Genomic DNA, 15,794 nt, shown 5'->3' on the forward strand with positions numbered 1-15,794 from the left:
TTATCTCTCTTATTCTTTATCTCTCTGTCTGTCTAAGCTTTTTGCTCTCTCTCTCTCTCTCTCTCTCTCTCTCTCTCTCCCTGTGCTGAACAGCTGTCTGGTTGGTCCCATTTCCATCGCTCTGGAGTCTCTATTGACATGCTGCATCACTCTTGATTGAATCCACAATCTGTGATTCAATTACGGATTCTCAGTCTGCCACTGTGTCTCTCCTTCACTTCCTGCTTCCTCTCTCTTTCTCTTTCTCTCTGACATCGGAGACGTTTAATTAGACATTTCCCTTCTTTTCTCCTGGCTTCCCAATGAATTTATTGTAAATTGTACTGTAAATTAACCCTTTAAATTCCAAGGCTTATTACATACTAAAGCTTATTATTCAGTAGTTGCATGATCTTCAAATCAAACTGGCTGGGCTATTCTTAGGTTATAGAAGTGTGCATTAAAGCTTTGGACCTGTCAGCCGGCCCTGGGTTTAAGCTGTTTCTATGCATCTGGATGCAGGTTATCCACCCGAAAGTATGGCCAGCCATTATGTTTACAGACTTTGTGATTTGGTCTGTTGCATTGTGGTTAAATGATATTTTATGCCCTGGTGACTGCATGAAAACATAACCGTTAACAAACCTAATAATAAGGATTTTTGATAACACTTTAAATGAAACCATTAGCCCTTTCTGGGCTATCATAGACTTGATAACTCAAAGTCCTTTTTAGTGCCCTAATGCTGCTTATGTCATACTATAACACCAAAATGTTGACACTCCGCCTAATTTTTGGCTTTGGCTGTTCCAGCCACACTCATTGCTAACAGGTGTATACAATCAAGCACATAGCCATGCAGTCACTCTACACAAACAGTGGCAGTAGAATGGGTCATACTGAAAAGCTCAGTGACTTTAAATGTGGCACTGTCATAGGATGCCACCTTTGCCGCAACTCAGCTCATTAAATTTCTACCCTGCTACATGCGCTGTGGACAACTGCAAGTGACATTATTGTGAAATAGAAGTGTTTTGGAGCAACAACAGCTGAACCTTGAAGCTGTAGACCACGCAAACACTCACTGAGTGCTGAAGTGTATAGCATGTAAAAATGACCCATCCTAAGCTGCACCACTCACTGCAGCATTCCAAACTGCTTCTGGAAGCAGCATCAGTACAAGTAATGTGCACCAAGAGCTTCATGAATTGGGTTTTCCATGGTCAAGCAGTTGCACACAAACTGCTGATCGTTATGCAAGATACCAAGTATTGGCTGGAGTGGTGTAAAGCATGCTGCCACTGGACTCTGGAGCAGTGGAAACATTTAAAAAATCTGTGGAATTTCTCTATAAATAATATATAATATAATATAATAGAGCATAACCTTCTACCAACACTCCGACATTAAGACTCTAAAGATTCTAAACTTTTTCTACTCCATTATAACCAGCCTGGCAGCAGCTCTTATTCTTTGTAAAGTAGAAGCATTGCTAATAATTACTCTTCTAATACCCATACCACTTGCATCTGTAGACTTTAAGGATTTGTTTTTTTTTTACCCAGCTTGAGTAATAAGGGATATTTTAATTCTATGGATGTTAAAGATTAGGCTTCAGTGTACATTACTTCTCTTTGTTGTGTTTAACAGCCAAATACCTACATTTCTTGTGTGTCATTGTGCATTTTGAAGTGATATGCAAATCCTAAAGGATAAACAGACCTGTGTATCATATAGACTGCATCACTGGATGTAGTATAAATTATTAATGTGGAAAAGCTCAACACATTGGAATCAGGTAAATTCACTGCATCTCTTTTTCCTTTAGCACACTTTAAAGTTTCCGCTCTTGACTAACACATAAAAACTTTCACCTGAGAAAGTGTAACACCTCATCACTGCTTTCAGTTTTAAGTGCATGGGCGGTGGGTTTGGAAGAAGATGGTCAGTTTATTGGCAGTGCGGCTCACTGATAAGAGGCAGCATATTTTTTCAGGTTCACTGAAGTGAAATCAATTTTGCAGAAAGGGAGATTACGCTGTGGACTAATCCAGGCAGATATGGCCATCGCTTTGTTTCATATTTGACTTAGCTAATGACTCACTGTAGCTTAAAGTTTCTAATTTTCTGCCTCGCTAGCCAAGAGAGCCTCTGTGAGCATCAGACTCCAGACTAAAATCAAATGGAATGTCTGTCAGAAATCAAATCCATTTTTAATGCTTTTGTGGTCGACCACAATCATTATTATTTTAATGGCGTTGCTTGTTAACTTACCGCCTATGTTCAGCTTTTTTAGGTGAGCTGAATTTATTTCTTTCCTTTAAAGGAGAGGAAAAAAGTAAGTTCTAGTGGTTTTATTCACTTAGAATATGTTCTGAAGATTTTTCTCTAGACCCTATAAGAAGTGAGCTGAGACCACAGACACACTTGGCTATTCTTACTCTCCTATCTCTTATCCATGCCAGCTTTGTCTGATGAGACTTTGACCATCGTATTTGATTAAAAGTCTGCAGAACAGCAACCTGTGGAACTCAACCGTTCAATGCGACATTAATTCATCAAAGAAGCGCTGGATGGGCAAGGGGGAAAGAAAAGGAGGACGAGGTAGAGAAAAAGAAGAGGTTCTGCTGAGGGCACAATGAAAGGCCCGTCAGTCTTTGTTCTCCAGAGCTCAACACGAGTGGAGCAAGAAAAGAGAGGACAGGGACCACTCAGCCGATTCAGAATGTCAGGGGCGGACGCTGTAATCTGCCCCTGTCCATTGCCGCCACCGTGTAATGCGCTACTGCAGTGGCTTCAATAGGCCACTGAGCGAAAAACGAATCAATATCCATATAGAGGCTCCCCCCGGCCCGATGCTGGGCCCAGCTAAAGCATTCAGCTCTCATTAAGGCCTCTATCAGTGCTCCTGTGAATGCCTGGAAAGGCTTTTATTTCTCATTTTATTTGCCTTTAATTGAAGTGAGTAGGCATGGTCTGAATGACCAACCCTGGACTAATCTGTCTTTTAACAGCCACTTTGAATTCATTAAGCACTTCTCCGCACACACTGATAAGTGTCTTTCATAAGACAGCATGTATTTTAGTGGTCAGATTGGAGTAAAACTGGTGAACATACAAGGTACAACACAGAGAGCCAGACATTTTGGGGATCATGGGATTTCCAGAGCTGTGGTGATGTACACATCTGCACAGCACCACTTAGTGAGGTGAAATCTACTGGCGGTCCTACTGCACTCATAGAGTGTGTCAGCAAAAGGGCAGGGGCTCATGGCCCCCTTGGGGTCTATCTGTGCCCATGCCTGGTCCATAGTTACTTTATTTGCTTTAGCATAACCTTATTCACACGGATTAAATTTACATGAGGTCCTGGGTAATTTCCTCTTATACAGGTGCTATTTGCTGAGTTTATTGTTGTCCGGATCTGCCATATCTGTGTTTTCCTCTGCTCCCCTGAGAACACCATTCAAACTCAGCGATGCTCTGATCATTATAGTCCCACCCAGATATCAACATGTTTTGCCAAGCTGATGTTGCCTTGCTTTGCAAAAAATCAAGTCCACATTTGCTCTTTTAGCGCATATCAGAGACCTTTCTTTGGATGTTAAAGACTTTACGAAAACATGAAATGAGCAATGGATGCTTTTGGAGTACCAAGAATAATGCAACCAACGAAAAAAAGAGAGATCCTGTAGGCTAATTAAAGGGGCAATTATAATGACTGCTGCAGTTATAAAGCATTACTTTATATTTCCCTTTTTTGAAAGCCTTTTCAGACCGTTCTCTAGAAATAATGGCGAGTTTCATCACTGTCAGTTCCTTAAAGATCTAAAACCATTTTTTGATAACATAAAATAAAATACAACCCACTAGAAACTTGCTCATCCTATGGTCATTCTGTTGCTGTCAATGGATAAATCCAGTACAAACAGAGCTTATATCATCTTGGTCTTTTGTTCAGTGTTTTGCTGAAGTATTTCTACATTCCATGGCAATTACCACTGCACAATGCAATACTCAGGCTTTGGAGATTTGGGGGCTCCTTTTATAGGCACATGCAGATGTCTGAATAAAGGCATTCTTTCTTTAATTTTTTATACATAACACACACCAAAACTCTGTATTTTTTCATTTTCAGGTTCCCCAGTACACATTTTTGCTCTGTCATAGCTCCCAACACACTTCAACCAAGCAATTGAGAGCACTGAGTACCTTTTACAGGTGTACTGGCAGGTAGGTTAGGTTATCTGGTTGCCCTGAAGGACTAGTTTGAGAGCCACTGTTGTAACTAGCAAGCTAAACAGGGATTACTGACCTACCTGAAAGCAGAGGTTAAAGAGGTTAAGAGGTTAAAGAAAGTTGGCCAAAGTTTTAGAGCTAGTTTGAAAAAGCAGGACCTGTGACTGATTTTTACTATCCACCAACCTGTGTTTGTGTCCCGAAGCTGAAGACACCGTTCCCCTCTGTATATAGACCCATTTCTATTTGGGACAGAGCTGTCTCCTCCAGGGCGAGCAACTGCAGGATAATGCAGAAACTGCTCTCAGCTGGAGTCGCTATGCACTTTCAGCATCATCAGTGCAGCACTGGGACAGACTTAAGCAGCAGCTTTGCTTCAGTGATTAAGTCTGTGCCGTTCTCCGCTAGACGTCAATGGTGAACCGAGGAAAGCACACCATTACTTCTCTCTCTCTCTCTCTCTCTCTCTCTCTCTCTCTTTCTCTTTCTTCCTTGGGCCTCTATTAATTAGAGGGACACCGGAGACGTGAGCTTAATTACACTATGGGGCCTTGGCGTTTCCCTTCCTCTCTTTACTGTCATCGCTCATTCCCATTGATGATTTATGAAGACCCACAGGGGGGCGTTTACCTTACTGCAGCTTCTTCCCTCCAGCTGAGCTAATGGACGGTTCTACATCCTCTGATTTGCTCTGGGTCGTGGGTTGGTGGAGCTCTTCCAGGAAGGGGAGCTAATTTGCTGAGAAAAGAGCTACCATGCTCCCCAGGTTCTGTAGTGTAACAGTAACATCTAAAAATAACCCTTAAGATTAAGATTCTTGCTGTAAAAGATGCTAAGGCACTACAAAAAGTAGTTCTAATGGCAACAACTTTACTTTCTGGATACTGGGTACCTCCTTGGCAGCTACAACACTCCTCAGACATTGTAGTGTAGCAGGAGCATCTAAAATAACCTTTAAAGTCAACGTGAATCTGAAATCATAATGCATTTTTTAACACCATGATATGCATCAGGGTGAAACACTAAGGAGGGTCTCTAAACAAACCGACGGATTTTGCTCAATGGTTGGTGAGGATGGAATGGGGAGGAAAAAGATGATATAATTGGTTAGTATTATTATTCCCCACCCACTGGTGCACATAAATGAAAATCCACTTACTGAAAACAACTTTAAAAAAAAAACGGAATTATTTAAACTTCCTTTGGCAAACAAGGATACACAATGTCACTGATGTAAAGCACCACTCTTATGAAGCATCAAAAGCTTTTGGAGTACTGATAGAGCCCACTTGTGGAGAATCTGTAGCCTGTTAAACATGACTGAGTGAAAAGTTACAAGCCACGTTCTTTGCATCTAAAAAGCACCAAAGCCCTATCAAAAGTAGTGTGTCATTCTAATGCTAGCAACTTTATGGGTAGCTGGTATTAGAGGTTTCAAACGGGCCTTTAAAAGTTTTGTAAGTGCTTGTGGATAGTTGCCATTGGCCATCTAGAAGAGATGAGAGAGAAAAGAAAAAGCAACTAAGAGCTTCTGATGTCTAGACGTGTTTTGCTTCTGCGTTGGCCTCAGGTGTTGTGTCCATTCTGTCATTAGCCACATCACAGAGCCTCAGGCTCAGGCGGCATTTTGCCCTCCTGCAATTTTTTTTCTTCTCGCTGAATCAACGCCTAATAAGGCTTTTCATTTAAGCAGCAAACTGGAGTTTGTGTCCAGCAGATGGTGGTATTGGTCTAAGCCAATAAGCCTCATGCATTTTTCAAAAGCTCTGCTGAAACTGGAACAAGGGGCCATTTTCTGGCTAATGAATACACAAGTGTTTGCCGGCGGTGACATTTCACATATGAAGTCCCTTTTATAGCTTCATTGCACCTTTTCTTCCCACAGGAATACTTGGTTAGGCTATTTTAGGCCTGCAAACCTCCGCAAGTCTCAGTTCATTTCATCCTTTTTGCATGTTTTGTCATCAGAGCAAATCAATATAGTATAAAAAAGTGCTACTGTTTAATTTGTCAATGTCAGAGCGGTGCTTTATGCTATCTATACTTCACATTTCCAGCAGGCCAGCAAGAACTGTAGGGCCACTGTATAAATAGAATTTATGAATGTTTTATAATACATAATAAGTTATTAAGATGAGCTGCCCTTTTTAAATTGAGGCCATGGCAGTGTAGCTGTAGGTTCTCACTTCTATATCTCATCCATTTGGGTGGATATCTGTCTGATCTGTTTAAGGGAGACCTTTGATTAGCTCAGAGTCAGAGTGAGTGGTGATCCTCTAGAGATCCAATTAGCCAAAATGCAGAGGCCAGGGGCTTTCTGGGCTAGGGCTGGCCTCTGTCCTGCCTCTTCACTGCCCCTGTACTTCAGGTCCAGCTAGGTAAATCCATCTGTAATCTCAGCTGTCACGCAGCAAGGCTGCCAGACTGACCCCTGACCAGCCAAACTGAATGGTTAAAGGTGAAATCCACTAATTAACACACACTTCCAACTTGACATACAAACTTTTATAGTTGCACTCATGCCCGGCAGCAGGATCAAGTAGACGGGGGGCAAAATACATTTCTGAGGGAGCACTTTCACCCAATGAACTCCACGTGTTATTAGCATGAAGGCATTCCGCTTTGCACTGAACTTGCTTTTCTATGAAATCTACATCATTAAATGCAAACATGCCCTCAGCTGTAAAAAGTACTATGATATGAAAGGAAATATGATAAATGATTATAAATTTATAGAATGTGGCTCTGATGAACACAGGTACATTTTCATTTAGGCCTTCAAAATGTTCTCAAAGGAGCCTATCCCAGCAGTATTCGGGCGGAAGGCAGGATACACCCTGGACAGGTCGCCAGTTTATTGAAACATACTTACTCATATTTACCACACATTATACATATATACCACATTTGTAGGCTACAGTTTAAGGCCATACTTAACAAGAGCAGCACAACATGCGAAAATACCAACATGAGAAATACCAACATGCCCACATAAACTGGGTTCAGTCTGCTATGCAGTCTATTCACAGCGGCTGAGAATACCTGAAGTGATCCTGATCTGCTAAACATGCACAATTGGTGGTTGTTATTCTTGAAGGTATTCAGCTTGGTGATTTGGCTCAATGTACCCCAGCAGCTTTCAAAAGCAATCACCGTCTTCCACACTGATGGGCAGCATATCCCTCTGTTGTGTGATTTGCTCCCTGAGAACACAGCAAAATAGTTGGCCTTCTTTCTTTGGTTAGCTCTTCATTGTACTGTTGCTGCTGCTGAACTTCAATACAGCATTATATCTATAATTGTTCTTGGAAAAAGTCCTCCATCCCACAGAACACTGTTTTGTCAAATATGACTCGAATATGTCTGGGTGATGGGGTTAACTTGTCAGTGATTGAGCTGTAGCCACTCAAAAATTATGTAAACTACATTTAGAATGGTTTAATCTCTGTCACATTGTCTCTAGAGCTATCTTTTAAAAGGAAGTGGAGTCGTGGATTCAAATCACCATCTCCAGCAGCAGAAGACGACTCTAAAAAACTTAGATTTATGCATCACTTGGTAGGGCTACAGGAACAAGTTGTGCCCTAAATATGCATTCGTACAATTTAAAAACAGTCCTTAAGTTCAGCAAAAAGCTTCCATGTTCAAATATTAATAGTTTGTTGGAAACTGAAGTTTTTAACAAAAGCATTGGTTCAACCTTTATGTATTTGTGATTTAAAGGTTAATGAGCTTCTCTAATACTAACTTCTTCAAATATTAATGTAGGTTTAAATGTCGATACTTTTGACTTTCACGCAAGTATGTTTTCACTTCCAAACTTCCATTTAATTGAGTGAGATTTCATAACAAACCCAAACTTTCACTTATGTGCAGTTTCCCTTTTGGCACCTCTGCATAAAACAATGTTTAACTCCACATGTTCATCAGTTTCACAATGGCCAGCATGGAGGGGCACACAGCTAACTACTCCTGAGGCTACTTGTAAGTCTCTGAATGTGTCATCAGTAAGATGTTCGGTACAAAGTTAACCAGACTCATTACTGCATCTGTAGTTGTTCCATCTATTTGTGCAAGTATGGATGATATTCTCTTTTCCAGATATGTCTAAATGGGCCTCAGCTCTATTAGAGAAGGTTAGAAGTGCTTTATTAGAAGTGCCACCAGCAGCCTGTATAGCAGAAGCTTAATCTTCACACCATAATGCCTCAGGATGATGCCTGCTGGTGGCATGGCATCGGATGAAGGCTCCCTTTCATCCTGTTCTAACAGCGGTTTTGAAGTTCTTCCTTTGAATGCTTCAGGTTCAGGTTTGAGCAGAAGAAGCAGGTCCAGGATCACTGGAACTAATCAGGCTGTGACGGTAGAAGATGCAGCTGAAGCAATGCGTCAGCACATTTTATGTGAAGTCTCACCAACTTAACCCCTTAAACTGTGTACCACATTTGAATTCCTCACTCTTACAACTGGATTACTTAACTTTTAGTTTCGTAGAAGTTAGCAAATAAGTTTGTAGCTACCAGAAGTGGGTGAAGTAGCCGAAACCCCAACTGAAGTAAACATACTGTTACTTTGCTGAGTAGCCCAGCAGAAAAAAAAACAACTTAAGAAGGATAAAAAGCATGAAGTGAAAAAATTACTTAAGTACTGAGCTGCCATAAAATAAAAAATATAGTCAATACATCATATATTTCTCATTTTGAGATTGTAGTAAGAATATCTTTTTTTAAATACTTTTTTTTACTTGTTTAAAGTGACTACCTAATAAAAGTGTCTCATTCAATTGGTAGATAATTTTTTACACAACTCAAAGACTTCTAATGACTCAAAGCAAGTAAAAAAACCTATAAATACGTCTTAATATTCTTACATCAATATCATAATGAGAGATATTTTTTTTAAATGTTTTTATTTACCAAGATAACATTTTTAGTAAGGCTCTGAAGTGAGAGTAATAAGCAATAGCAGAGCAGTCAAGATGCTGAACCAACAGATCAGACTGAAATGAAAGACTAAGAGATAGAGTAATAACAAAATATGAATGGCTTAACTGTAGATGCATGAAAAGAAGAGTGCTCTCTTAACAAATATACCTGAATACAAGCCAAAGATTTCTCATTTAAAAATACTCAGAGAGGTGCAAATCTATGAAAAAGGGACATGTCAACCAAAAGAAAAAGTAATCATTGCATCATCTATTGTAGACATGTCTACTCACCTCCTACATTGGTACCGCATCAGTCTCGAATGTGAGAGTTTACAGTTTAAAAGCAGCAAAAACCAGCTTTCAACCTGATAGGCTGGCTGAAAACAAACACACAAAAACTTCTACATATTATCTCTACATGGGACAAAGAGCTTGAGCCTTAAGATCTCAGATCAAATTGGAATCTGGTGTAACTTTACCCTTACCTCTAAAATTGTAGGTCATCAGTTAATAAAAAAAATACAGATTTTATTACACCTTACAGACATTCCAAAATAAATCTGATTCCCATTTATAACTGTCCATTCTGCTCTGGTCATGTACCAGGTTCATTTTTACTTTTTGAAGTGTGAGGCTGTTTCTGACTTCTGGAAATTCATTTGAACCATTCTAATGATGCTACATATGAATTATGTCCCAAATCCTGCTCTCTGTTTACTCAGTGATGGTGAAATGTTTGCACTTAACCGATGCAGAATGCTAAGTTCTGGGTTTACTGCAGCTAAAAAGTTGATCATTCAGTTCTGGTTTAATCCTAATTGTAATACACAGAGATTTTGGATTTTTATATTTGGTAGAACTGTAATGTGAAGGTACACTACTCACAAAAAGTTAGGGATGTCTGGTTTTCAGGTGAAATTTATGGAAAATGTAAAACGTTCACGCTACAGTGATATTTATCATGAAAGTAGGGCATTTAAGTAAAAGCATGCAATGGTTATTTCCTCATCTCAAGCAATTTATTGAAAGCTAACAACAGTGATGCGTATAACTTACCCCAACAAAAAAATCTCAATGTCTCAATAACTTGTCATGTGCCCTTGAGCATCAATTACAGCTTGACAACGACGTCTCATGCTGTTCACAAGTCGACGCATTGTCTGCTGAGACGTGGCATCCCACTCTTCTTGAAGGGTGGCCCTTAGGTCATTGAGGTTCTGGGGTACAGAGTTATGAGCCTCTACACAGCGACTCAGCTGATCCCATAGGTTTTCTATGGGATTCAGGTCTGGAGAAAGTGCAGGCCACTCCATTTTAGGTATCCCAGTCTCCAGCAGCCATTCCCTAGTGATGCGCCCTCGATGAGCTGGTGCATTGTCATCCATGAAGATTAAATTAGGCCTGTGTTGTTCATGCAGAGGCACAATGACTGGATTAATGATGTTATTCAAGTAGTATGGGCTTGTCACTGTACCATTCACAAAGCGTTGGGCAGTTCTGTATTGACTAGATACACCTGCCCACACTAACAACACCACCACCACCACCTTGCCATTAAGCTCCTTGTTAGAGAACAGCAAGTTGTGCATAAAGTACTGAAACATTGAAAGAAGTGTATGTGTAGCCCGGCATGTGCTATCCCGGGCTCAAGGAGGACGCTGGAGGCAGGATTCACGTTTGCAGCAGCCATGTTTCTTTATTTTTACATTCAAACAAACACAAACCAAACAACCAAAACTATGCTGGCCACTTTTCAGTGGCTTAAGCTCGACTTTTCAGTCTCTGTCTCGAGCTTTTCAGCTCTTCAGTCTATTGCTGCTGCTGCTGCCGCTGCACATTCCTCCCTCTCCTCTGTTCCCTCAGCTGTTTTTAAAGGCGCTCATGCTGCCAGCCAGATCAGAATCAGCTGGCTCTCATTAAAGGCAGCGTGAGCACCCGAGCCGAAAAGGAGCGAGAGCTCTCCGATCCGCCTCCTTGTTACCGCCCCCAGCTGGCAACTTGGCCGCTGAGGTGTAGTGAGGTGGCCTCGCTGCATAACCGGGGCGGGGCCCAGGCAGCGGAGCTCAGGACTCGCTCTTTGCCGGCACCGTCGTCATCCTCCTCCTCCTCCCGCCGTCACTGCCATGACTCGCGTCACTCTCGTCCGTCAAGGGAGCTCAAGCTTTGTATTCCGCCCCTCCACACTCGCCAGCATCCTCGCCGAGGTTCGATGATGATGGCCGCGAGAGCCGGCAGGAATGCAGGGCCCGGGGCCCGGGGGCCGGGTGCATGCCACAGTATGATTGCAGGAATAAACAGGGATCAAAGACAATACGAGCTTGGGCTGACATGCTACCTGCCATCGCAGATTGCATGTAGACTATTTCATTGTAATGTCATCACTACTAAAGAAGGGCTCAGTATGCATGTATCAATATGTGCGTCATGTATCACCCCTTTATTTTTTTATTTAAGAGGATTTCTTCCATGATTTAAACTTGTAAGCAAAACTTAATAAAACATTGATCACACAAAAGTATGAGAACCCCCTTCTGAGTATAAGAAACTTTTGAAAAACTACACTTGGTTCGGGTTGGATGCACAAGGGCCAAATATTACTTTTTATATATTGGCCTTTACATCAGTGGCCACGCTAGCAGTCAGGATTTCTCTTTTGTATGGTGGGAACTTCCAGTGATTGTCTGCTAAATTTGCATGATGCATGCTGGGTATTGTAGTATGAGAACAGAGATGGACGAAAATACAAAAGGGATACAAACTTGGGAATTGTGTCAAACCAGTGAGGCTGAGGGGTGCAGTGCTGCACTACTGAATACTACACAGCATGACAATAAACACATCGCTGTTGTCAGAAGAAAACCTTGTGTCTCCACAAATGGTACCTTTACAGGAGAAGGAAAAAAAATACTTTACTTTCAGTGTAAGTCAATGGAACCAGACTTTTTTCCAAGTTGATTTCAGGCCTTACTTTTGGTCCATTCATCATGGAATTTACAAACAATGTAAAGAGTAATATGCATTTTCAAAACATGTCAAAACTGAAAAATTGACACAAATGGAGATACAAAGCTTTCTTCTGACAGTGATATACTGTATAGGCTGGAATGCCCTTTAAGTACGTGAGCAAATGGAAGTAACCACTTCTGATTATATGCCTGTAATTTAAAGGGTTAATTTCCTCCCAGATTGTGAAGACAAATGACGCCAAGCCTTCTCATTCATGCATGACTGCATCGCACAGTTCACTTGAACCATGTGGCCATCTTAGTGGCTAACAGGAGCAGCGACCCTTGTTGACCCTTTAGCATAAATCTGTCACCTAATCTGAAGAAACATCTCCCCACTTACATAGAACCTGATTTAGCTTTTGGCACTTAAAAAAAACTGCTTTGCACATCCAGGATGATGGATTGTTGTGGGTAGAAACAGTATTAACCTCTGCTGCTGGATTTGATGAATAATCTCTGTAGGACTCTTTCAGCCTGAGCATGCTGAGTGCACTGCGGCTCTGTATTGAGGAGCCATTCAGTGCACTTTAATGGCTGATCATTTGTGAATTTCCTGCACAGAATCTGATCGATCGGCTCATCGTCGATAATAACGAGGGAAGTGATTGCGCGTATGCCTCGCCCTCATGTAACATATGAATCTTTAATGTAACTTAGGTTATCGATTAGCCGCAAAACAAGCCGCGATGAATTTGTTCTCATTGCTGATACAGGGAAGAACAGAAAGCCAGTGGGTGTCTATTGATCAGATGAAATTATAGCAGTTTGGAGTTGCAGTCTCCGTATCGATTCCATTCTATCCTCCATAGGTCAGGTAAAGTGCGACACAGAACCTTGTTTCTGTGTGTAGACACCCACCACTGCAATCGGTCTTCAGTCTTTAGCTAAACTATGCTATGTTAGTTTATGGCTTTCAGTTTATGGCTTTCATTCGTTCACTGAAGCTGTTTTGGCAACGTGTATTGGAACTATCTGTGCTAAACACATTCATAACATGTTATAATGCATTCATAAGGTGTCATAAACATGGCAACATGGCAATAAATGTTTTAAAAATGCATTACATGTTATAGCCATGCTTATTATGCATTATGAATTGTTAACATAATGCATTATAAGTACTGTTCATAAGAAATTATAAGAGCTCGTAAGTTGTATTTGTCTGCTCTAAGTAAAGTGAAGCTAACTGTACTAAATACTCCTCCAGTGTTAAGAGTGAGGCTTCAAGTTGAAGTATTTACTGGAGTATTTACTGAAACACTAAAATATACACAATAAAGTACATTACAGGCTTTAAACGTCAGAGTTTAAACTAGTGCTGCCATCAGTGTTTTACCCAATGTGGGAAGGTAAATGTACACCACTGTTAATGTACTCTACTGTTAGCTTTGTGCTAACTCAACACTGCATGTCCAATATTATACTGTTTGGAGCATCTGAATATTCAGGACTGAAGCCCTGAAGCTGCAGCCCAAACAGCACCAGCTCTGAGAAATATCATACTGGAAATCTCAGGGCGTAAAACTCTAAAAAGAGTCTTTACACTCTCCAAGCTGGGACTGACTTCTTTGGCACTGACAGTATAGCTTGTTATCAACACTACATATGATGCATTATTTTAACAATTCATAATGCATAATAAACATGGCTATAAATTGTAATTAATATAATTAATTTTTTATAAATATTTATACACATGTTTATAATGCCTTATGAATGCATTATAACATGGTAGAAAAGTGTTTATAGATGCTTATTCACATAACATTCATAGAAAACGTTACTGTTTTTTTCCCTGGTAGTGGAAATGTGAACTGACTATGGTTTTAAGGTGTCTAATCATGATGGTAAACTTTAATCCAGGCAATTTTACTAGTGGATCGCCATACTTAGGATGTGTATAGTACTTGAGTAGTGGGTTGACTCGTCAAGGTGCCAGTTTTCGAATGAAATTGCTGTTTGGCCATTTATTACTTTTCTTTGCAGTATGACGAAAAAATAGTTAACAATTCAGTGAAATGCAATGGTTGTGCCTGTATTTGCTAGTATGTTACCTTATATTTTGCCACTCTGAAAAACGAGTGCCTAGACATTCTGTAACCGAGAAGACAGAGGTAGCACTAACTAGACTAAGTACACTAGCTGATGTTAGCTAAATCCAGCAACCTGGAAAATATACTTCTTTGACAAATGACATGTTGGCACATCGTCCACTGAGGAGAGAAATCCTCATCAGCATCCAGCGTGACTGAGTAGGTAGCCTCCTTTACTCATCCAACACAAAACCCTGCGTACATCCCTTGGCTGTTTTTGAATGTCTAAATATGTTCCTCTGTGTGCTGCAATATTTTTCACAACACCAGTGCTGTTACCTAAAAAGCTAAGCCTACGGCTCCACGTTACTTTCTGCCAAGGGTCTTATGATCAACCAGCTATCCAATCATGATCTCATACAGATACTCAAATAGAAAAATTAATCAGAATGTGACCCTAGTCCATCCCGCTTTCAAAATCCAAATTACGCTGCCAAAATCTGATCAATTGGCCAATTTAGGCTTGTTCTATTGTAGCTGCTTACACTGAACAAAAATGATCAATAAATTGCTAATTGCAATTATTTATCCAGCGATTAATCGCCAGCCAAAATTGCATGATGATGACATGTATGATTGTCTTGCTGCCCAGTTGTTGCATTTTGGATTGCAAAAATAGAATTATAATATGAGGAAACATTACACATTACACGTTTCTATGATCACGGTAAGACCAACAGGCCAACAGGAATACATACCATGTACTGGTTGAATGCAGTCATGGTGAGGACAAAGATTTTAAAACTATTGAGCAGAAAAAGAAGAAACAAGTTCTTTTGATTAAAGGATATTTCAGTCTATTAGTAACTTCATCACCAACATTACAGTGATGTACAGTCCCATGCAAATGTTTAAATACCCACAGTCAAATTACATGGTTTGTTGATCTTCTATAGAGAACACGTTGAAATATGGCAAATATTTTCCATCAAATTCAAATTTCCACCCAGTATGTTAAATTTAGCAAATTAACAGTAATTTACTTTTTTTTCTCTCAATTAGAAAATCAGTCATTTGACAGGGGCACCCAAACTTTTGCATATGACTGCAGCTGTATATTTGCAGGTGAAATACATATTATAAGAATATATTTACCTTATAATATAAATGTATATGTAAAGTTACCCAACATCCAATGTAAGAACTGTTATTAATAATTTTTTTTTTTTTTTTTTTTTATTAATAATAGCTTTCGGCTGTATGTGTGTGTGTGTGGGGACAGTGGGCTTCAACTTTTTAGCCCCCTCTGAAACTAAAACTACATTCTTGCTGCTATGAAGCAAACTCCACTTTTTCTCATTCATTCACGCTCTCCTCCTCTCCCCTTTCACAGCTATAGTACAGCGTATCAGTGCATCTACTACTCTCCAGAGAACACGGCCAAGGCCAGGGAGATCCTGAGCACTGTGGCTCAGCTGCAACCCCTCATCTGCGGACTGGCTGATCGCCTTCTGCTGGCCACACAGCAGCGCTCCAGCCACACCCTGCGAGATGCACTCAAGAGTTTAGCTGAAAAGGTAAGGCAAAGGCAGTTTTTAACATACTGGA

General features: G+C 40.4%; 1 protein-coding gene across 9 annotated transcripts in view; it reads left to right on the top strand.

The window, feature by feature from the left end:
* Positions 1-15,794, top strand: part of inpp4b (inositol polyphosphate-4-phosphatase type II B) — a 578,351-nt gene that overhangs the window by 487,634 nt on the left and 74,923 nt on the right. For all 9 annotated transcript variants that reach the window (XM_017717647.2, XM_037538633.1, XM_017717648.2 and 6 more), the window contains one exon: positions 15,580-15,763. In XM_017717647.2, the coding sequence (XP_017573136.1) occupies positions 15,580-15,763 (184 nt within the window). The remainder of the gene's footprint in view (positions 1-15,579; positions 15,764-15,794) is intronic.

The sequence above is a fragment of the Pygocentrus nattereri genome, chromosome 5 (genome assembly GCF_015220715.1).
Source record: "Pygocentrus nattereri isolate fPygNat1 chromosome 5, fPygNat1.pri, whole genome shotgun sequence".
Classification (NCBI taxonomy): domain Eukaryota; kingdom Metazoa; phylum Chordata; class Actinopteri; order Characiformes; family Serrasalmidae; genus Pygocentrus; species Pygocentrus nattereri.